The 23,588-nt window shown below is 39.2% G+C and overlaps 1 protein-coding gene across 1 annotated transcript in view; it reads left to right on the top strand.

Annotated features, from left to right (window-relative positions):
* Nucleotides 1-22,986, top strand: part of LOC149186907 (Radical SAM superfamily protein) — an 83,682-nt gene extending 60,696 nt beyond the window's left edge. The window contains exons 8-10 of the mRNA XM_089411223.1: nt 21,184-21,323; nt 21,496-21,632; nt 22,701-22,986. Of these exons, the coding sequence (XP_089267349.1) occupies nt 21,184-21,323; nt 21,496-21,632; nt 22,701-22,832 (409 nt within the window). The 3' untranslated portion in view covers nt 22,833-22,986. The remainder of the gene's footprint in view (nt 1-21,183; nt 21,324-21,495; nt 21,633-22,700) is intronic.
* The last annotated feature ends 602 nt before the right edge of the window (nt 22,987-23,588 follow it).

Genomic DNA, 23,588 nt, shown 5'->3' with positions numbered 1-23,588 from the left:
CACCTTCGACACCCACAACTTTGTAGATCAAAACTTTTGGTGAGCTGTGTTGTCATTTATTTGCCGGATGTTTCGGGTGAACACTTCACCCATCTTCAGTGACATTAAGCTTTTTCTGATGACTTTTATGGGATGATGCACTTGTACCCAACATGACCCTAGTCAGGTTAGCACTATTAGAGGGATGGTGGCTGATCCAAGGCCCAAAGGACGATGGCCTCACACTTTGAGTCATGGGAGGGCTAACACCACCTTGAAAGCCCCTAAAGTTGGAGCAAAAACAAGTATTTTGACCACTTGGAAACCCATGAGACCACTTTTGTGCTCCAAGATGAAAATTGGGGTCCACAGAGGAGCATTGACAGAGAACTAAGGATTAACCCTTAGGAGGCGATTTTAGAAGGCTTCTATTGACATCTTGGCACCAACAAGCCTCAACGCTAGCCCTAGAAGGGCTCATGCATGCATGGCATCATCATTTCCTCTCCTACGACTTACACTTATGGGCAAGAGTTGATTTGTTTATTGGCTATTAGGCCGGCTTGTGACCTAACTTGTGATTGGCACATTATTTTATTGTTTTAGTGGGCATTAGGTTAGATTAGGCATTTTAACTCCTCATGTAAGTAGAGGAGAGATTCATTCTTGTAAATTACCTTTGTGATGGTCTTTCATCATGACATCTTCCTATAGGTATCAACATCCTGCATGCATGTTGACACATCTCTCAAAGGTATCGATTGTCAAGGGTCTCCATCTTTTCCGACTTTCATTAGAGTCTTCATATCTTTCTAGGAGATATTATAGTCAACTCTTCTTGGTCTCGGATGTTGAGTGCCTTCTACCTTTGTTGCATATTTTACGATCTCTGCCTTTCTTTTCACACTTCATTCCCTGGAGCTTCCAATCAGAGTTCCTTAATTGTAGTCAGCTCCCTCATGATTCATATGAGAACATACTGTGTTGATTTCATCTAGTGCGACTTATGCTTTTCTGCGATCTTTCAGATGAGGAGATCCTTTCTTCTTTTGATCATGTTTCCCAAGATGGAAATAGTGATCCATATTATCTGCAACCATATGACATGAATTTCATAATAACCTATGTAAGCATACATACCTCATCTTTCTTTTCGGTCATCCAGACTTCCTGTAGCGGCTTCATTTGAACGAAAGAACTTTATCCTTTAGACTTGCTTCTCTGTTATGTCATCATACGATCATCCCTTGAATCCCATGAGTTGGAATTCCTAATGAAACATTTGCTATCCTTTTAGATTGGTGAATCCTCTGATAAGGATTCCATCAGAGAAACTAGAGGATCCTACATATCCTCACCCAATAAATGTTTTCTTAACTATTATATGATGATCCCAGTCGATGATGACCTCTACTTCTTTCTATGAGTATCTCTTGAGATTTCAATGAGGTTTTCCAAGAGCCCGTATTCTTTGTAATCAATTGAATTTATTCCAAACATTCTTTCTGCTTCTCATGTCAAGAGCTCTTACTTCTAATGCTTCTACGATGATGCTATAATCTGATGCATCCTATCTTATTTACATTGCTTCCTATTTATAAATTACAAGTGAAAAGTACCTTTTAGTGAAGAAGAACTCAGTCATAGTAGAGATCTTTTACTTCTTCCTTCTTAAGCTTCTTTGTCTCAGGTTCTTTCACTTCCTCAATAATATGGGCTTCTTCCCTATCTCTCTTGTCCTTGTTACGTTTAGGACAATCTCTTCTATAGTGCCCAAGTTCTTGACATCCATAACATCTTACCTTAGCCATGTTCTTCCTTTTCTTTTGAGGACCAAAGTTTCGAAATTTTCCTTTTCTTCTAGCCATAGCAACATATGCTTGATTGTCATTTGGTCCAACATCATCCTTTGACTTCAGTTTGGTTTTTTCGATCTTACAGAGTGACCATAGATCTTGAAATGGAGTAGTCCCTTTATTACCATATAAACTTGAAGTGAAGTTACCCATTCTTCTGGTAATGCATTCAATACCATTGTGGTCATCTCTCTATTAGACATGACTTCTCCCAGCTCTTGTAGTTGATTTCGAATTTTTGATATCCTCATAAAGTATGAGGCTATTCCATCTTCCTTGGATATCTTTAGTTTGTAGAATTCTTGCCTTAATGAGATTACTTCTCCTGCAGTACTTACGTAAAACAACTCTACTAGTTTGTCATATATTGCTTTTGCAGTCTCCAACTTTGATACATATGGAATTAGAGAGTCTTTTATAGATTCTATAAGAATACTCTGGGCTCTCACCTCTCCCTTCATGAATCTAGCATGTGCTTGAGTATCTTCCTTTGGAGGCTGGGTTATCGACCCTTTGATGCGATCCATGACCTCATTCTCAATAAGATTTTGTTCTGTCCTTTTCTTCCATGCAAGGAAATTTGCAACCCTAACCAATTTATTACTTTCCTTGCAAAAATATATTTTATTATTATCAGATATAGTCATAGACTTACTTGAGAAATTGATGCTTGCTTCCTCCTTAATCTCGATGTTGATAGAGGATTTGCTTCTTGAGTGATTGATGAGAGAGCTCGATTCACGATCCTTCTTGAGTGTTTTAGTCTTCCTTCTTTCTTGAACATGGTTGCAAGGCTCTTGTTGGTGTAGATTTCTTTGATCTAGGGTTTTGAATATCTTGACCTTAGTAGCCCTTGAATCTGCTACAATTCTTCTTCCACTGCTTGATGTCTTCTTGATTGAATGCCCCTTCTTGACTTCAACACTTAAGCTCCAATACCATGTTGAGAAATCTAGGGCATAGTTAAACGATTTCTCTGCTTGATAATTACTTGTGATATACTTTTACTTCTTAGCTTATCGTCTTTTCTTCGTTATGTTATTATTCTGTTCTTTTCATCAAGACAATTACCAATATGCACAATAAAAGACAAGTGACATAGTATGTAGGCTTGTCAGCCAGGGCCAAAACCTCTCACCTCTTGAGAGGAAAACCTGATCAAAATTCTTCTTCTAGATCTTCAATTGATGAGTACCAAGACCATGACAAAGACCCTTGACTCTAGTATCCTCCCAAGAACCTTGTCACTAACCTTGATGCTCTGCCTCTTTCTCGACTTTCTGCTTGATCGCTCTCCTAGACTCCTAGAGAAACTCGGTCTCTATACTTCACACTACTTCTCTACTTCTCCTAGAGAAACTCGGTTATGATCTCACTGGCTTCCTTTAGAGAATCTCGGTCTCTAGATCTCTATCTCGGTTACCTAGAACAAGTATCCCAGAAGAATCCTTCCTTCGCTAACCCCAAAAGAAAACTCTCCTTCACTGACCCAAAAGAAACCTCCTTCGCTGCCCCAGAAGAAACCTTCTTCATTGCCCCAAAAGAAACCTTCTTCGCTGCCCCAGAAGAAACTCTCCTTATCCTTTTTCGCACTTCTCTTGGTAGCCTCTTCTTCGCACTTCTTCTTCAACGAATGCTTGTCGAGTTGCTTGCCTCTAAGTGAGGCTGAGTGTGGCTATATATACACTTCATCTCATGTCCTTTAGGCCCGCATGATAACAAGTAATTAGGCCGCCATCTTCTAGCATGTTCTTCCATCGTTGTATACCGACATGATCACAAGTAGTAGGCCGACTTCTTCTAGCATGTTCTTCCATTGTTGTAGGCTGACTTGAAGAGGATATGTGACAAGGTCTCGGAGGATACTTTACATAAACAATTTTGACCTTTTACAAAGTGTAACATGACTTCATTACATGGCAACGACTCTCATTTTATGACTAGATGACAAATAATTCCTAAAGACTCTCAATGGGAGTCTTGACTCAAAAACAAAATCTCTTGATCGTGAAACCCATGAAGCAAGTCAATACAATAATTTTATTTTTCTCTTTTATATCTCATTACATGAAATCATAATTACATGTCATTATGAAGACTGAACCTAGTTACACTTTTCACCACTGTTGCTTTGCTACTCGCACTCCCTTCTGGAATGTGCAGTCCTGCTAGCTGCTACTGCCGCTTACAACTGGGAAAATCAGATTTCTTGGCTAGAAACCCTTTGAGAGAAATTTCCCTTGTGTGTGCTTTCCTTTTCCACCTGAAGCTGATTTTGTTGCTGCAAACTACTGCAAAACCCTTTGCGTCCAACCAAGTAATTTGCTCAGCGAAAATATGAGCTGTTGTTGCTCCCTCTGCTTGTTGGAATCACTATTATGGGAAAATCGAATTTTCTGCCACACTGCAACTGAAAATCGAACCCTTGCCCAACAATTCAAACTGCCTGGCTAGGTACTGTGTAGCACGAGAAAATTTCGTCCCGCTGCTCCCTCTGAACATTGAAATTTTCCTTCTTCTGCTTCTAAGTTTCCCGACTGATCAATCATGCTTTGAAACCATGTAAAGATTTCAATATTGAAATACTATTGCATCAAATGCAATTAATTCTTTTAATTGTTAATTGATTTAACAATTTATTTGTTATGACAAATACCAAATTAATCTCATTGCAACCTTCACAAATAAACTGCGGAAGAAAATAGCACTAGAAACCCAGAAAATTCTAGCGCACATAAAAAATTGACACTATTATTTTTGGACAAATGTCCCCAGAAAAACCTATGTGGGAAAACCGCTGCAACAATTGAGGGTTTTAATATTATGCAACAGTGAGAAATTCTGAGTACAATCTAGATGCCGAAAACTGGCAATCCTATAGAGAAAATACTGGCAAAAATATCTCGAGGGAAATTACCCTCACTCCGAGCAATCTCGACACTTGACCACCACTGAAAAGCAAGCGTCCAACTGAGCCTGCACCGGCTCTGTGTCAACTTGAATTTGCCTGTCACACGGGCTGCCCAAATCATCTGCTAATCAAGCCGTCTTGCTTGCTGTTGATTGGGAAAACGCTTCTCCGACACTCTAGAATCTCAGCCCGACTTGTGGAACTAAAAACGTCTTCCTTCCTCAGCAAATCGAACTGCCCAATGAAGCCCCTGCATTGCCTCTGCGCAACTTCCTGGAGAAATTTCGACCTTTCTTTGCAATGCAGTTCACCGAATCTGGAAAACTTCCTTCGGCGTCACTGTCTCTGCCCCTCTTTGTCTTTGCTTCCCTACTGAAGCTCAAACTCTTCCAACACTTCTGACTCTCTGGAAAATCAAACTCTCCAAGGAAATCGAACTCTCTGTGGTTCTCACAAGTGTGTTCTCCATCTACCCATCGACTTCTTCTTATAATCCTCTGTTGGACCTCCAATGACTAAAACTTAATCAAAGGCCTAGATTAATTCCCTGTCAATCCGTGTGAGTTTCTAGATGATTCACAACTTATCTCAATTAAATATGATTAATTAACCAGATTCCCTATGTTTAGACTTAGGAAATATTAAAAAATAGGCTAATAATCTAATTGAGACACTTCTAGGTGGAATTTCCAGAAATGATTTTTGGGTTATTGAGAACTCATGTGTTTTATAGCCTCTCCACAAAGTTTCGAGATTAGAACACCTTTGATGCTACAGAAACTAACAATGAAAGCCTAGGGTATGAAAGATGTAACACTTGTTGACCTAACTAGTTTTAGGTTTTGGATATCTAAAAGTTTTATTGTTTTAATAACCCTAGATGCTCCCATTGTAATGACTCGTTGACCCTATATTGTTAAAGTTAACTTCATGCTCTTGTATATTTATGTTTGGTTGTACTTGTTGTTGAAGATTTGTAGGTACACAGTCTTCAAGATGTTGAAGATGTTGATCTACCTCATACTTGATAATGATGATGTAAGAATCATGATGGAATTAAAGATTGATAGATAACCTGGTTGCCATGAGAAGTTAGAAGGATTAATGTTCCTGAAAGAGTGAAGGTTTTGGAAGGTCAAAATTCTCCGGTTACATGATGATGCAAAAGAAAGAGCCTATGTGGCTAGAAGAATAAAGTTGTTGATGAATTTATCCATTAATTAAAGCTTCAAGAAAATGTATATCTCCCTAGTTGAGAGGGAGGGCATATTGTGACAGCTATAGTAAAAGACCTTGAAGAAAGAATGAGATCGAAAAATGGCTAAAGCACTACAAAATGGTTATTCGTGATTGATGAAGTTACAAAGAAAAAAGAAGACTTGGATATGTTGAAGAGTGTTGAGGATGGGTTTGGTGCTGCTGGAAATATTAAAGTAGGAAACTTTCGACGAAATGTGTTTTATGATGATGACCTAAGCAACTTCAAAATATTTGAAGACCCCAGAGGTTTGTGCTAACTTGTATATCTTTGAAAATTTGTTACTAATTGGGGTTGTCATTGTATAGGTTAAACCTCTCCATAAGAAGGTTGAACGTTCTGGAAGCATGCTTAGACTGGTGGATATATTGATTTAGTTGATAGGGAGATATCAAGCATCTTGGGGCGATAAGATGCTTGGGAGGACATTCGGCTGCCCTGTGATGATGTCTAGATCCCAAAGTAGGGAGGGTATCGTTGGTCTTGTGGAGCTCCGACCTTGGATACGCTACCTAGATCCCTTTGTTAGTGTTAGAGTTGAAACCTGATGGTACCTATAGTGGCTAAAGCTTGGAACGCACCTTAGTCCCAATCGGTTAGATATCTTGGTCAAGTATCTAATTTGTAGTGCTGCGTGTGCCATGACTCTTCGTAGAACGTATCATTTTGAGTTCATCCATGTACCTATGTATATATTTAATTATGAATACCTCCCTAGTTAAGAGGGAGTGTTGAAGAATGTAACTAGTGTCGGTCTTCATAATTGTATTTGTCAAAAGAAAGTTTTTTTTTTTTTTGTAAAAGAAAATTGACTTATTAAAGCACGAGTTTCATGCTTGGGTCATTGGTCAATAGGTCAAAGCACCCATTGTGTGCTCTAGGATTTTTGTACTAAGTCAAAGTCAAAATCAATATGTAAAAAGACCCTTCTTGGGCTCATGACAAAGAAAGAAAATATTTTTATGTCAAATTTAGGTCTTGTTTCTCCTCCATCAAGTCGGCCTAGCCTTATATCAAGTCAACCTTCTCAACAATCTAGTCGGCCTCTGAAGGGACACACCCACCTTGCAAGAAGACTATATATAAAGGAGCTTTCAATGTTGTGAAAAGAAGACCACCAATCATCTATTTGATCTGTAGTTTTCTTGAGAAAGGAAGTTCGTAAAGGTAGAAAGGAAGAGCTACTTATGAAAGAAAATGAAAGAAGTATGCTAAAGAATGATTGCAGGACCAAAATTTTACTAGTATGATTGCAGGAGTTGAAGGTACATAATGATAGAGAGGGCCAAGTTTCCTAAAGAGCTGTTTGATGTTGATTCGTGAAGAAATGAACCAAAAGATGTCTGATCTATTTGGAAGGCTGACTTGATGGAGGGAAGTCTTGGTCAAAAGGTCTAGGATTGTCTCAACTTGTTTTGATTCTACTAAAGGAAGAGTTTGTTGAAATTTCTAAGTCTGACACGTCAGAAATTCATACTACATTATTTGGTATATTATCTCCTACTTGTTCTTTCCATTAACAAGTTATTTATAAATATAAATACCGAAATAAACACAAATGCAGCCTCAACACATATATAGGTCAGCAACTGAAATAACTGAGACAAGCACACAAGGGACACCATTATTTTTGGACAATTGTCCCCGGAAAAACCCAATGCGGGAAAACCGGTGCAGTAGATATGAGGGTTTTATTATTATGTAGTTTTTTGAATACAACTAGGGTGCTAGAAATGGATCACCCTTCAAAGAATTTCCTTGGCAGAAGTACCTCTCCTCGGAGACAGATACTTCAGCTGATTAGCCACCGGATGATCGATCCCACAGCACATACGATAGCTCCTTAGTTGGACAGCGAAAGCTGCTCCAAGCTTCTCCACTGTTCTGCGTCACTTTACAAAGACTGCGTCACCCTCTCAGCTCCAGTCTGCCCCACGAAAATTTCTAGCGTTGCCTTTTGGCCCTGCATCAGCTCTGCTAGCCTTTGCGCAGCTTCTGTTGCCTCTGCGTCAGCTACTTGGCTCTCTGCATCAACCCTTTGGCCCTCTGCGTCACCCACGCTGGCCTCTTCATCCTCTGCATCAGTCTCAACTGCCTCTGCGTCAGCCTTCCCAGGCTTTGTGCTGTCTCTGCCTCTCTACTATGTATTCTCGGCTTTTTGCCGAACTGCCCCTTGCTGTAACAGATCACTACGTCGATTCTCTCAGCAAACCCCGCTCTAGAGAATCGAACTGACTGATCAATTTGGTGTATCTCCAACTAACCCTCAAGCCTCTTCTTATACTTGTAACTTTTCTTGTTGACGATTCAACGACCAAGATTAAGTCCCTAATCAATGACTAAGATTAGATGGCTTGATCTTCGTCATTTAGAACTTTCTCACCCATTTTATATTAATACACATTAATATTTTAATTTTCCTAAGTTGAGACTTAGGAACCCCATTAAAAATATTAATTATTTTAATATCTCTCCATTTGGGTGGAATTTCCCCAAACGATTTCTGGGTCTTGGAGATCTTATGTGCCTTAGCCTCTCCACCAATTTTCATGGCTAGAGCACATCTGATGCTACCAAAAATCAACACCCCCTCTTAGCGAGGAATGTGCTCTAGTAATGCTTCACCATGGAAACATCACACTGATCCTTCGCACTGGTACCTGTGCCGATGCTTGGCCTGTTGTCTCACATCTCCTGCACTGTTGCTCCCTATACTGCTGGCCATGACACTGCCACTGCCACTGCTACATTTGTACTACAACTCCCTCTCAATATGTTGTCCATGTTGCCCCTAGCATTGCCACTGCTAACTGCTGCACTGCAACTCAGTTACCGAGAAGTAAGTAACTGACTTTTCCCAAATACTGACATCCCGGTCAGTTTGGAAGCCTCGTGATGCTGAAGTTGCCTCTGCTGCTATCCTGTGCTCCCTCTGCTGCCACTGCGCTGCTGCATACACCTATGTGCCTATCGCACTGCTGCAAGCCCCACTGCGCTGCCTCAAATTTCTGCACCCAAGCACTACCTTGCTGCTCCACTAAACTTTGCTCCACCCGACCTTTGGCATCTTGCTATTGTTGTTAAGGGCTCCAGTAGCTGGAAATGATCTAAGAGTTTGGGCACCTCAAGAATCCTGCCCCTAGTATGTAGTCCTCCTGACTACAACTCGATGTCTCCCCACCTCTTCTCTAGAGGCGCATGAACGCTCATGGCTCAATCGTCATCGGTCTCAACCTCTTTCTCTGCCTTAGCTGGGGCTGTCTTTGAGTCAGAAGCCTCTCCCTTGTTTTTCTTCTTGGGACACTAGGATGCATAATGTCCCAACTCCCCACAATGGAAGCACTTAACCTTGGAGATGTCCTTCTTCTTCCTCTTCCTTGCTGTCATGCAAATGCTAGAGCCGCATCCTCCTCCTCCTCTTTCTTAATTTGACCTCCCTTGCCACTACTCCCCGCCTTGGTGATCTTCCTCATCTCTTCCTGGCGAAGAGCTGCCCACATCTCCTCCCAATCAGGAAGAGTAGCCCTGCCCAAAATACTTTGGACAAATGTCTCCCACTCGGAGACTGCATTCAGGGCAATCCCGACCATAAATTCTTGCTCCGGTGTAGACCCCACGGAAGTAAGCTAGTCGCGAATTTCCTGCAACCTGAGAAGGAATGGATCTATCTGCTCTCCCCTCTGCATCTAATATGACCGCAACTGATTCTCCAATAGCATCTTCCGTTGTACAGAAGAGCCCTGATACAAGGTCGTCAAAGTGTTCCACATCTCCTTTGTTGTATTCTTCTCAACAATATGTGGTATGACATGATCTTTGACCGCATCAAGGATCATGCGCTTTGCCCTCGCCATTGCATCCTCATACTTCTCGTTCTTAGGAGGGTCAACTGGGATAACCACGATACTCAAGGCAAAGTCCTTGATGTGATGTCGATCCAAGACTGCCGGGATCCTGGCCTTCCAGATGACAAAGTTGGAAGCCTCGTCCAACCTGTCCTGATCCCTCAATCCGTTCACTGCCATTTCAAATCCTCTTTTGAACTCCCTCTGAGTCTCGACTCCCCTCCTGGAAATCTCCCTCTAAGTCTTGATTTCCCTTCTGGAAATCCTCTGGCCAACTGTTGAACCGCTCCTCTCCAATCCTCCTTGCAACTGTAACTTGGATCTGGATTCCTTGGCTAGAAATCCGTCGAGGTAGTGACTCCCTCTACCTTGGTTCTGCCTCCTTAGACACTGTTCTGCTTCGACAGAAACAACGTCCCACCAACTCCTCAAATCACAATATGCCCACAACTCCCCAAGCCTCGACAACTGAAGAAACCGAGCCTTTCAGGCTCTGCGCAATCCCGACAACGACTGAATCTACACCTCCTGGCCACAATGTCGATCCTTCTTGGTTGAGAAAGATGACTGGGTACTGCGCATGTCTGATCTACCCCTTTTTGCCTCTGCACTGACAATCCTCCTGGCTCCAAATGATGACGCAGGCTTTGCGTCACTTCATCTCTGGCTGCTTCTGCTCTGGAGCAATGTTGTCTCTCGAGACCACTGTTACTGCTGCAAATTCTTCAGATTACTACTAGTGCCTTCAGTTCTCCTATTATCTGCAATGCTCCTATACCATGTTGAAATTTCTAAGTCTGACACGTCAGAAATTCCTACTGCATTATCTGGTTTATTATCTCCTACTTGTTCTTTCCATTAACAAGTTATTTATAAATATAAATACTGAAATAAACACAAATCCAGCCTCAACACATATACAGACCAACAACTGAAATAACTGAGATAAACACACAAGGGACACCATTACTTTTGGACAATCGTCCCCGGAAAAACCCAATGCGGGAAAACCGGTGCAGCAGATATGAGGGTTTTATTATTATGCAGTTTTCTGAATCCAACTAGGGTGCCAGAAATGGCTCACCCTTCAGAGAATTTCCATGGCTGAAGTACCTCTCCTCGGAGACAGATATTCCGGCTGATCAGCCATCAGATGATCGATCCCACAACAACTACAACAACTCCTTAGTTGGATAGTGAAAGCTTCTCCAAGTTTCTCCACTGCTCTGCGTCACTTTATAGGGACTGCGTCACCCTCTCAGCTCCAGTCTGCCCCACGAAAATTTCCAGCGCTGCCTCTTGGACCTGCATCAGCTCTGCTAGCCTCTGCTGCCTTTGCGTCAGCCTTCCCAGGCTCTACGCTGTCTCTCAGGTACTATCTCTGCCTCTCTGCTATGTATTCTCGACCTTCTTCCGAACTACCCCTCGTTGCAGCAGATCACTAGTTCGATTCTCTCAGGAAACCCCGCTCCAGAAAATCGAACTGACTGATCAATTTGGTGTATCTCCAACTGACCCTCAAGCCTCCTCTTATACTTTTCCTGTTGACGATTCAATGACCGAGATTAAGTCCCTAATCAACGGCTAAGATTAGATTTGGCTTGATCCTCGTCATTTAGAACTTTCTCACCCATTTTATATTAATACACATTAATATTTTAATTTTCCTAAGTTTAGACTTAGGAACCCCATTAAAAATATTAATTATTTTAATATCTCTCCATCCAGGTGGAATTTCCCCAAACGATTTCTGGGTCTTGGAGATCTTATGTGCCTTAGCCTCTCCACCAATTTTCATGGCTAGAGCACATCCGATGCTACCAAAAATCAACAAATTTTGACTGGGTTTCCCCTTCATAGGGGTTTTGCCCCTGCCTTGGAGCCTATCTCTGGTGTCTTTATGATCTTCTTGTTTGGCATTTGTCTTGATGATGAAAATAACATAACAATAATGATGAAAAACTAATATAATCTCAAGAACTTGTCAAAGTATAAGAGAAATCAAGTTAAGGAAAATCAAATTATATATTGCCCTAGATTTCTGAACACATTTTACATGAAATCATTTTTCTTTCTTTGACATAATATACCCAAGAAGGGGCTAGAACATAAGGACAATAACAATGACTCATGACTCAACCCTAGAAGCACTCAATGGGGTGCTTAGACCTAGAAACATAATCTAGTGAGCATGAATCCTTGCTTATAAAAATAATTTTCTTTGAGTTTTACAATAAATTCTCTTTTCTTCTTTTTACAAATACATATGGATGAGCTAGACAGCAATTACAAAGACCGATACTAGTTACATTTTCAACATCTTGGAGGATACACATTGCATTGCTTGAGCTAGATGAACCTTGTCCTTAAGTTTGGTATCTCTCCTAAGCCTACCCCTTGTCCCCTGTAACCCTTGGACTTGATATATCCTTTAGGTGACCTAACATAGGAAAGCCTCCTTTATGGTGAAAGTCCACTAAAGAGGAAGTAGTGGCTATGGTGACAGTGGGCACACCTCAGAGTGGTCACTTGGTGTAGTTCTTGCCTTGTGAGCTCCCCTCACAAGACCTGCTAGATTTTGAGGCAATAGGGTGCATGGGGTATAGATGAACCTTGGGTGTTTCATGTTGGATGCACACACGAGGTGGCTTGCTCATTCATTGCTAGACATTGTGTGGATCCTTGCAGGACGTCTTCCCTTGGAGGAGGAGTGTTGGACATTCTAGAGGACTGTGTTGAGCTTTAGATGGCATGAGCATGGTTGGTTTTTTGCATGGAGGCTCGTGCTTGACACGAGGATGGTTGGGTCAATGGGGTGATCATAAGGTTTGGTGGACTTGGAGGAGAACATGGTATATTAAGTCTTGGAGCTTTTGGAGGCTTTTGGAGGTGGATTGTTGTACCTACTTGAGGAAAATTCATGCCTTGGAGCCTCACTTGTTGGATGTCTTCACCTTGGAGCTTGACATGTGCCACTTTTGGAGGGAGTGCTGTTAGATTTTTCATTTTTGGGGTAGCTCGGACAAGTACTTCCGCGTTGGCAGTAGTTAGCAAGTGGAAGTGTCTGAGCGACACTCTCTAGATGGTGACTTTATAAGCATGTAAGTCATCTCAATGAGAGATTAAATCACAACAGTTGATCTTGGAAGGGAAAAATCTAATCTTGACCATTCAAGATCTTACAGTTACAAACATTTTAATGAGACATAAATAGAGATTTTGGAGAGTGAAGAGGCACACTGGAGAGAAATAGATTTTGGAGAGCTGAAGGAGAAGGGCAGCAAGAGGGAGGGTGCATTTCCCAAGGCAAATGGGCACACATTCCAAGGAGAGGACAGCATTAATGGAAGAATGTACAATGAGTTTTCCACAGGCTGTGCAGCAGTTTTGAAGGCCGCACAACAATTCTGGGCATGATTTTCAAGCTGCTGGAACAGCAAGGTACAGGCCGTACAGTGTTGGGCAAGAAAATCAATGCTGGGCATGAAAAATGAGGAAAGTACAGTGCATTTATTGCTGTTGTAAACTCAGAAGTTTTTCCTGTGAGCTCATTAATAAAATTTCTCTCTTGACTGGTTTTCCCTTTGGGGTTTTTCCAGGGGCTTTGCCCAAAAATTTCATGTGTCAAATATGAATGATAAATGTGTCTACTGGTCATTTCCACTGTTGTGCATTTTCAGATTTATTAGCTCAGTGTATTTCTGCTCATAAATCTCAGATTTGAATGCTAGCTAGTTTACCTTTTTTTTTTTGTAGGTAAAGACCCACAAGGGATTTGAACCAGTGACCTATCACAAGGAGTTCTTAACAGTGCACCCATTCACTGTCAATCCAAAGCCCCGTGGGCACTAGCTAGTTTACTTACACTAATCTGTGTTAAGTAATTTATTGAGGGCTGAAATCAAGATTTGGGTTGAATAGAAATTTCAACAACTGCTTCACATATAGGCCTACCATCTTGTGGATAGGTTGCTTGTAGCAGATTAAGACCACCTCATATTGTTGAACTCATTTACTACTCATATAAATAGAGGAAAGAGAGATCATTCTTGCATTCATTGATCAGTGGATCACACACTTGTATTAGAGATGTGAGGAGTGAAGCACTCTACTTCCTCTCTCTTGTGCACTCCTCTTTGTATTATCTCTCTTTGGCTTGGTGAGCTAGTGTTTTTGCAGAAGTTCAAGAGATATTCTAGGGTAGGGTTCCACCCTAAAGAGGCAAAGAAGCTAGGGTTTGTCATAAACCTTAGATGGATAAAGATAACATTGTACTTTGTAAGTTTGTAGCTCTTGTGAGAGAAGTAGATCAGGGTTTTGGAAACCCTAGTGCTACTTGTGATGCTTGTTAAGGAGAAGAGAAGGAAGCATTTTCCTTTAGTCTAGGAGGACTTGTTGGTGATGTTGCTAGCTTGTTGAGGATTCTTGGTGGAATGGCCAGCTTTGGTTAGGAGTGATTCCTAGCTAGGAGTTGGTGGCTATGGTTTCCACTTTCCAGAGCATGAAATTGTATAAGCTTGTGATACTTGTGAATATGTACATGTAATCATCTCATATATATAAATGAAGTATATCAGCTGTCCAACTATTGTGTACTTACAGATTTGATTTTCAGCTTGTATTGTCTCCTTGATTGTGTAATTTCTGGCACTTGTTTATGCTGATTTGACGTAGCATAGGGCTGAAATTTTAAGCGATTAAATATATATCTTGAAGATGTGGAGAGAAGATTTACTGCTGTGAATTATGCTCTATTAAAGTTATTTCAGAATTGCTATATGCATGGAAAATTGTGCCCTAATTGCTGTAACTGGTTGCAATTCAAGTACACTTCTTTCACTTTGGTATGTTGAGCTACCTAGTGATTTGGACTGAAGTAAAGTGAAGTATATATTGCTCTTTACTGCTGTGATTATATATTTCAGATCAACCCTAAGGCTGAAAGCTCTCAGGGACTAGATCCGAGAAACCTCTATTGAGAGGTGAAATTTGTGAAATTGCAGTAAAAGTCATATAAGGAAATTCCTATATCTTGGGCAAGGATTACACTTGTAAGGAAAGCCTCTGTGCAACTCTTGAGATAGGACTTTAACAAGGCACCACCATTCAAGAGAAGAATCAAGTTAAATGTGTTCGAAGCTTTGTAGTGTCATGTGTAATAAGGAAGACATACTGGATGACATGCAACCAGACCTTGGGTGCATGAACCCATCTTGGGTTTCCATCTCTTGTACATAGTTCAGGAACGGGGATGTGCTCAGGCGAACAGGGCAAACATTATCGGTGTTTCTTTTTTATTTTTTGGCCTTTCTACTAGCTGTTTCTTACTGGCCAGAAACCTGCAAAAAAATGGTCAGCAGAAATGCGGCCCTTTTCGGACAGCTTTCTTGCAGAAACGGTTCTGTCAGATCTCCTTTCCTGTAACAAAACAGTTTTTGTCTTAAGAGGTTACTAAACAGTTGGATAACTTCTATAGCAATTCCATCTTTTTTTTATCTACTTGTTTATTTTTTTATGTTTTTCAGAAATAGTCTTATATTAACAGAAAATTATTTGCAAAACTGAAAATATGGGGAAAGGGTATATATAAATGTGATTCATATCCTCTTCCTCAGAGCTATTATGGTAGAAATGAGATCAAAATATGCTGTAAGCTCTAATTCTTTAGCATCTTTCTTGTCTAACTGTTAATTTTTGATAATATATAATAATGAGATATTTTTGCGTGCTTTTTGGTTTACCATGTGGTTCTGTTAGTAATCATGTGTTGGTGACTAATGAAATAACATGGACCTGCTTAAAGTTCATTGCTGGTAACTGTCCATTAAATGGAAATTAACCCTCAAATTATTTATGGCTGATTGATCTGCTTGCCCAGAATAAATTTCTCCTTCATAACTCAGGTTTTCTTTTAAAACTGATGTTATTCTTCTGCAATTGATTGTATCTTACTTGATAATTGATTTCCATTCTTCATGCAATCAACCTCTGTTCACATGTCATTTAATGGGAATTGCTGCTTTCTGGTCAGGTTTGTCCTGTCGCATGGTTTGAGTTTGAGTTTAACTTCTGTAACCTCGAAATTCGACAATAGAAATTTTGGTAATAAGATTCGGCATTAAGTTCGACATACTACAAAAAAAATATGCAATAAAATTCATCAAGTTCATTAGACACACATCAACATGATAAAAATAACATGTCAAAATGACTAAACATGTATTTAAAAACATTTCATTTTATTCAAAATTTAAATACATCTTCATCTTGTTCAAATAAACATGTTCATGAAATCATAGGGTCTATCCACACTCTCACATGATTCAGGTTTGAGGTTGCATTTGGCAATGATTAAATTCAGTTCGAGTTCAAATTTTTTGACGAGATTCGGATGAGGTTCCTCTATATATATGTATGTACTATGAACTTTAAAATGAAATATAGCATAGAATAGTAAGAAATCAACATTAGTAAACATAAAACATACTATCATGGACTTGGAAACTACAAGGATAGATTACAAGCTTGATTTGTGACACATGAGGTTATGAGTTTTGAGCTATTGACCTGATCAATGTCTACGAGGTTTGAAGCAGTTTGCTGAACCTCATTTTTTTTTAAGGTTTGCAAAATTTTGAACCTCAAGGTTGAAGTTTGGCAAACCTTGTGATATAGTCCACACTTGTGTGCTCATTTTCCTATACTATCTCAGGCACAACAAATTTTCTAAGCTTTGAAGACGCTAAAATATTGGCTGGTTTCTACTCATATGAAAGGTGGGGATTGTTGGGGTATTTTGCAGCCTTGATGATCCAAATGATTATGCTGGCTCTTCAAAATTTTGAAGATATGTTTAGATCCAATATTTTGCCTTCTAGACAGCGTTCACACTATCCCATTGATGAATAAGCTGTGCTGGTTTCACTCAGCAGGAGAGTCTCTTCATCAGAAATTCGGGAGTTGAATCACCACCTCTTAATACATTGTCAATCCAGAAAGCAGAAAGAATCTGTTGAGATAGAGGGCTTTATCTTTGTGACAGATGTTACGATTCTCCAGAGTATACATGGCTTCAAAATCTGAGTTAAAGGACCAAAACCTCTTTCTATGGTTCTTTTGGCATCATGAAATTTCTGCTTTGTCTTCTTAACGACTCTGTAGTTGGTGTCAGACAGATGGAGTAATTCCAAAATTCAAACTTCAAACACAGTTTCTGGATCCTCGAGGAAAAGAATGTGGCATTGACAGGGCAGAGCTGTAGAGTAACTGTAATAAGTAATTACGTACACAGAGCGATGGAGGCCCGTGGAAATGAATGTGGAGCCAGGGGGAAGAAGAATGTTGTATGCAGAATCTGGAGGAAGGAAAATGCAGGTCTACACAGCATTCATCCTAGGATTTTTTAAATTTTAAATAATTTCTTAGACAAATTTAATGTCAAAGTCAAACAAATTAAATCAAATTTAGGTGAATTTAATGTCAAAAAAGTTTGGCTTTAAATTCAGTTTGGAATGCATTTCCAAATTTGACCAATCTCAAACAAATTTATTTTATTTCCTTTGAAATTCGTCAAATTTCAATTTTTTTCATTGGTTTATGCTGAATGCGGTGACTTAAGGTTTGTCTTATCATTTGTGATGATAGGAATATTTAGTGTAATTCCAAATGCCAGTCTACCTGAACAGTTTGTTTTATCTGAATGAAAAGTGTCAACCTTGATGCTTAGTTGTAAGGATTGTACATCAGCATCTTACTGCTTGAAATGTGATGCCTAGAATGCTAGCCTTGGTTTTTGGGAAGGCCTTACAAAGTATCTTCCAGGTAGGGCTCAAGGGAGGCTTCAAAGTTGCAAAGATACTATTCAGCTATTTAAACGTATGCATTTTTTGGGGCTTTCTCTTGTTTACGGCTCTTTTTTATCTGTAAATGGAACATTCAATCACTTCTCTCTCACACTTCCGCATGTTCCTGTCTTTGTTAAATGGTGTAGGCCTTCACCATTCAGCAAGCATTCAACTGCAGTGAGGGTCAGACATTTGCTACTGTTTATAAATGCAGGTTAACATGTTGGATTACCAATGGAGTCAAATTGGTATGTGATGGCAAGGATTGGACATCAGCATGTGCCTGCTTAGTTTGTGATGCTCAGAATGCTAGTTTACAGATTTTCAGCAAGACCTTACAAAGTATCTTCCATTTAGAGTCCAAGAGACACTTCAAATTTGCAAAGATACCATAAATCTATTTAAAATTTAAATGTGTGCATTTTCTGGGGCTTGTTCTTGTTTACAGTTCTTTTTTATCTGGAAGTGGAACAATCTATCTCTTCTCTCACTCATTTCACCATGTTCCCATATCTAGAAAATGGTGTAGGTTTCCACCATTCAGCAAGCATTCAACTGTAATATTCATAAGAAGGCAATGAGATTAGTTAAATGTCAAATATTCAAATATTGGGGGATGCAAGGATCTGCCATGGTTTAAATCAACAAGAATCTGAAGAAATTGTGACAGGGTGGCTGAAAACCTTTGTCCTAATTGCCTAAGTGTTGATTTTGTAGCCTCGAAAGGTCTTCTACATTGGCTTGGTGTCTTAGCATGTAGAAGCTATTTGATTGCCTCTTTAGTTCCTTGCTTGCTGGAGTAAGTGTTTTTATGATTTATTTCTTTAGGTTAACTTAGGAAAAATGCAATAATTAATTTAATTAAGTATTGTGGACTATTAGGCAAATGTTTTAAGGATAAATAATTAAATTATGTAAATGAATTAGATATAATCTCAACCGTCAATCACAGGTGAGGCATAGTATTTAATCCTTGCTATTGATCACTTAGGAGATTAGGGTTAAGGATTTTGGCCTAATGAAATTATAAATAAGCCTAAGGGAGAGGTGAAGACACAATTGTTGAGAAAGCGATTTTCTCAAGAGCAAGAGGCTTGATTAGACTAAAGAAAAGTGAGGAGAATTGCAGCAGGGAATTTCAGGAGAAATTTTAGGGAAGTCGAAGCTAGGAAATAGAGAGGCTGAGTCAGCTGAAGGGGAGGGCCAAGATATCCAGAGGCGCAAATTTCTCAAGGGTGCAAGGGCCATACAAGGGAATGGAGAGGGGCTGAATTGTTGGTGAGGTAGGCTAAATTTTCTAGTGGTTGAGTTTCTTCAGCAGTGCTGATTTCCAGGGGTTGATTTCATTGAGGCCAATATTTCTCAGTGGGGCCGAGTTCCAGGTTCCCAGCAGTTTTATTTTTCTGTGTATTCTCTGTGGGTCTAGGCCCAAATTTTTCTGAGAAATTTGATATGAAGGAAGATTGTGTTGGGCACAAATTTGCTGTTGTAGTGTGACTGATCTCTCTATTTTACTTCCGCTGCATTTTTATTTTTTGAGTTAATATACCAACATGTTTATTTTATCAGTGATTTCAGAAACATTTGAGATAAATATTTTCTGGGTTTTCAATAAGTTGTAAATCAGATCTGGCATAAAAGAATTAACACTAAGATCAATATTCGATCTATCACGAGTTCAATCAACGATATAATTCTCCATTGGTTTCTTTTTCGCTTATGAGAAATAACTTAAGTATACATGTTAGAAAGGTGCTTATGGTTCAATTGTGAACAGGGAAAAGCTTGTTATATCGACTTCTATCTCATGTAGTGTTGACAATATCGGCAATATTCGGAAATATCGTGATATTTTTGGGGAGATGAAATATCGCCGATAAAATATCGTGATATTTCCAAGATATCGCTGATATCTCATGAAAATATTGCCCGATGATAGGAAAAATTGGCGGTCCGGCTGGGCCGCACCTAGAAAAGGGAAAATTCGGTTGTTTTTTGCTCATTTCGGTTTTCTGAGTGTTGGAGAAAGAAGGGGAGAGCGTTGTGGTAGTTGTCGGAGGAATTGAAGATCGAAGAGCCATTATCACCACCAACTACGATATTTTTATCGATCAAAGATTGAAGAACAATGAGACAAACTTCATTTCTTCCATTAACAGGTATGTTCTTCAAAACCCCTATGTTAATGATTTTTTTCATAGATTTAGGGTTATTCTTGCTTGCCTCTTTGCCTACCAACATTTTGCCGTTTTTTTTTTTTTTGCATTTGCTATGATTTTCATGCCCATGAGCCAATGCAAGGGGTTTCTCCATATTTGGACAGCAAGCTTCATTTTTTTTTTCAGCTTTCTTATGCACCCTCTTATTGCCATTTTTCATTCACATTGCAAATAATGCAGTATTTTTTTTTAAACGAGGTGGTTATTATTATTTTTTGTGTTGGGGGGTTTAATGGCAATTTTTTATTTTTTTGGTGCTCTAGGTTTGAATTAGTTCACTACAAATATGCCAAAAACCTTGGACCCATTTTGGGAGTATGGGGAGCCTGATGGTGGGACAACTCGGGCATATCTATCATGCAAATTGTGTGGGACCAAGATGTCAGGAGGGGTTACGCAATTGAAATACCATCTGGCTAGACTCCCTGAACATGATGTAATGCCTTGTACGGTTTCTAGTGCGGAGGTTATACGAAAAGCTTTTGAAGCAATTGATGAAAAAGACAGAAAGATTGCTGCTAGGGAGAGGGCACTGGTCTTAGATAGATAGCTACTAGTTTTATTTGTTTTGCTACATATAAGTTTATAACTCGTGATGATGAGATACTTTTATATATGTGATGTTATTTTGTATTGGTTCTCCACATATGAGTCCTTGATTGGACAATTATCAGGGATTAGCAGGATTTGGTATCGCCTTTGATGTATCATTTTTATTTTACATCCACTACATAATATATATCAGTGCTTTCTTCATACTTATGTGCCAATGTGTTTATTTCATGTTGTTATTGCTTTATATGTTTAAAAATCTGAAAAAAAAGAATATATTATGCATTTTTTTATGTTTGCTGATACTTGCCAATATTTTCGCCGATATTGCCGATAAGATGTTTTCTAGACCTTCGCTGATATTTTGCCGATACCGATATTATCAACACTGATCTCATGTTTGTAAGCTTGCTTGGACAAATTGATTGGTTGATTTGTTCTGCAACATTTGAAATGAATCTTGATCTTTTGTTGGAGATGAATCTGTGTAGATTGTGGTTTTTGCCTGTATTTTATTTTTACATGCAATTGGACATTTTGTTATTGTTCATAAATTTACAGTTGTTCTGGGTCATTTGGCAGCGTACAAGATTCATTACATAGCATGTTTTCAGGTTTGATGGTTGTCTGATACTTGCCATAAACATTCTGGTTTGGCTTTGCAAGCCTATAGCAAAATGTCTCTGAGTCATTACTCCACCTGGTTTTTTTTTCTGCAGTTTGCATGCTCCAAATCAGAAGCTTAGAGAGACTATTGTTCCAAGTGCAAAATCTTATCCACTGGAAGCATTGATGAAAGATTGCAAGGACTACTTTGAAGAAACTGGTCGAAGGGTCTCTTTTGAATACACACTGTTGGGTATTGTTTCTTCCACCTTGAGCATGAATATGGATAAAGGAAGGTGCAAGCTAGATTAGTCATCACTTGAATCTTTTTTCCAAGACAAGAAGCATTATGGAAGTCTTATTTCTGTCAGCTTTACGAGATTATAAACTATGTTTTATCTTAACCAGCCCATTTTCTTGCACAGCTGGTGTGAATGACAGCCCAGAACATGCATCGGAGCTTGCAAATATGCTTCACCATTGGGGTCGTGGTCATCATGTTAACTTGATTCCATTTAACCCAGTTGCTGATTCTGATTTCCAACGACCATATAAGAAAGCAGTAAGCTTGTTTCAGCAGAAGCAAAAATTTCTTTTTTAACTTAAGCTTGATATCTTTCACACATTGGACATGTAAATGGCATTGTTAGTCAAAATTTATTTTCCATTTTTATTGTGATAACTGTCAGAGAGTCTACACCAAGTTAAGCCTAATCTTGGCATTAAAATTAATCTGCTAGAAGCTTGCTTCAATTGGATAGAGATCCACAACAAAGTCTGCCTAATGCCAGTATAATTTCCAGTGGATGAATCCTAAGTGCAACTAATATCGTAATCTGCCTATTTGCTGGAAAAGATAATTTCTTTTCTTTCAAGCCAAAACGTCTCATCATTGAAACTAGTAGGAAATTGACACTTCTTGCTGAGAGATTGCACAATGATGGGAACCCACTGCATTAGATTTTTCTTTGGTTGCCATGTCTTGATAAGATGAATCAGTAAACTACCGAATCTGTTTACTTGTTTGGGAAGAGGGGTTCATCCATGTTCAGATAGGCATTTTTTTCTCACTGAAACAGTAATAGGAACATGAGACACAGTGATCAGATAATGTACAAAAGAAACCATTGTTCTAGTCTTCCCCAAGCCAGTGGTTACCAGATCAAAAGTCCTGCATTCACTATCAAGGATCTACATAAAGAGGAGACAGCGGAATATGCCATTCTGGTGCATAATATTGCCTCATTTAGAAGTGAAATCATAGGCCCTTGTTCAAGTCCTTCCTATTAAGGGTCCTTTGTTCTTAATGTAGTATCGATATTGATAATTGGTCTGTAAATGATCTACAACGACAAACTTGCATCAGGAAACCTTCTTGTGCCACCATTTTTAATACTCAATTCCTTGCCTGTTTCAATTGTTTTTGGGATATTTATTTCAGGAAAATTAATATACAATTTGTTTTGCAAATTCTATTTTGTGGATGCTTTCTGTTTACAGTTTGTTGTTGAATTGAAGACAATTAATTAATAGAGACAGAAACTCTCAATATCTCTTCCCCTTGAATAAATGTTTGAAACGATAGAGGCCTGGCATTATATTAACTTTTATCCTGTTCTGATGTATGTAGGTAATGGCATTCGCTGAAGTGCTGGAGAGGCATAAAGTAACCACTAGCATCCGTCAGACACGGGGGCTAGATGCAAATGCCGCCTGTGGTCAATTGCGTAATGAGTTCCAGAAATTGCCCCTGGCTGCTTGAACATATCCAAAGATTCTTGCCACTTGTTATGAAGGTTTTGTTAACATAAAGCCTTTCAAAAACTTGTACTGATAATTTCTATACCAGAGGTAATCGTTGAAGCAAGAAATGTCAAGTCTATTAATTCACTATCTGAAATGCAAGGGTTGAATAACCACTCAACCAATACCTGAGCTATACGAGGAGTAACAACGTTGTGAATTGGAGAAGAGATAAGAAGATATTACAGAGAAGTGTAATTAGTTTTCTGCAAATCATTCATATCTAGTTAAAGAAAGTTGACAGGATGCTAGTCACTCGTATCAATGCACCATTATAAGACATGGGCATTAGAGCAATTATAACTGGTGGAGTTGAACAAAAAGGTAATGTGCTGTCCAATTCTACTAAAAATTGTCTATGCGGTGATTGTATGAGTACCATAAACAATTTGAGCTCCAATTTCCTTTTGAATTAGCATACCCCCAAGGTGGGGGAATGAAACGCTGAATGAAATGTAAAGATATATGTTGCTATATACACTATTTTTGTGTCCTTTAAAGTCGATATACTCCAAAATAAAAATCAATGACATAGCATAGGTGGTGAAAGTGTGAAAATTCCAAAACCAGAATCCTATTGCAGCGACTGGAAATAATTCTCCTAATTGCTAATAAAATTTAACAATTGATTTATTATGAGCTACAACAAAGTAGCAAATACTGAATCAATCATACCGCAACCTACACAAATAAACGATGGAAGAAATAAACACTG

This window comes from Pinus tabuliformis, chromosome 3_1 (genome assembly GCF_031772625.1).
Source record: "Pinus tabuliformis cultivar Carrire ecotype Pingquan chromosome 3_1, CPIR1, whole genome shotgun sequence".
Lineage (NCBI taxonomy): Eukaryota > Viridiplantae > Streptophyta > Pinopsida > Pinales > Pinaceae > Pinus > Pinus tabuliformis.
Note: the sequence above shows the minus strand (reverse complement) of the source record. Positions and strands in the feature narration are given on the sequence as shown.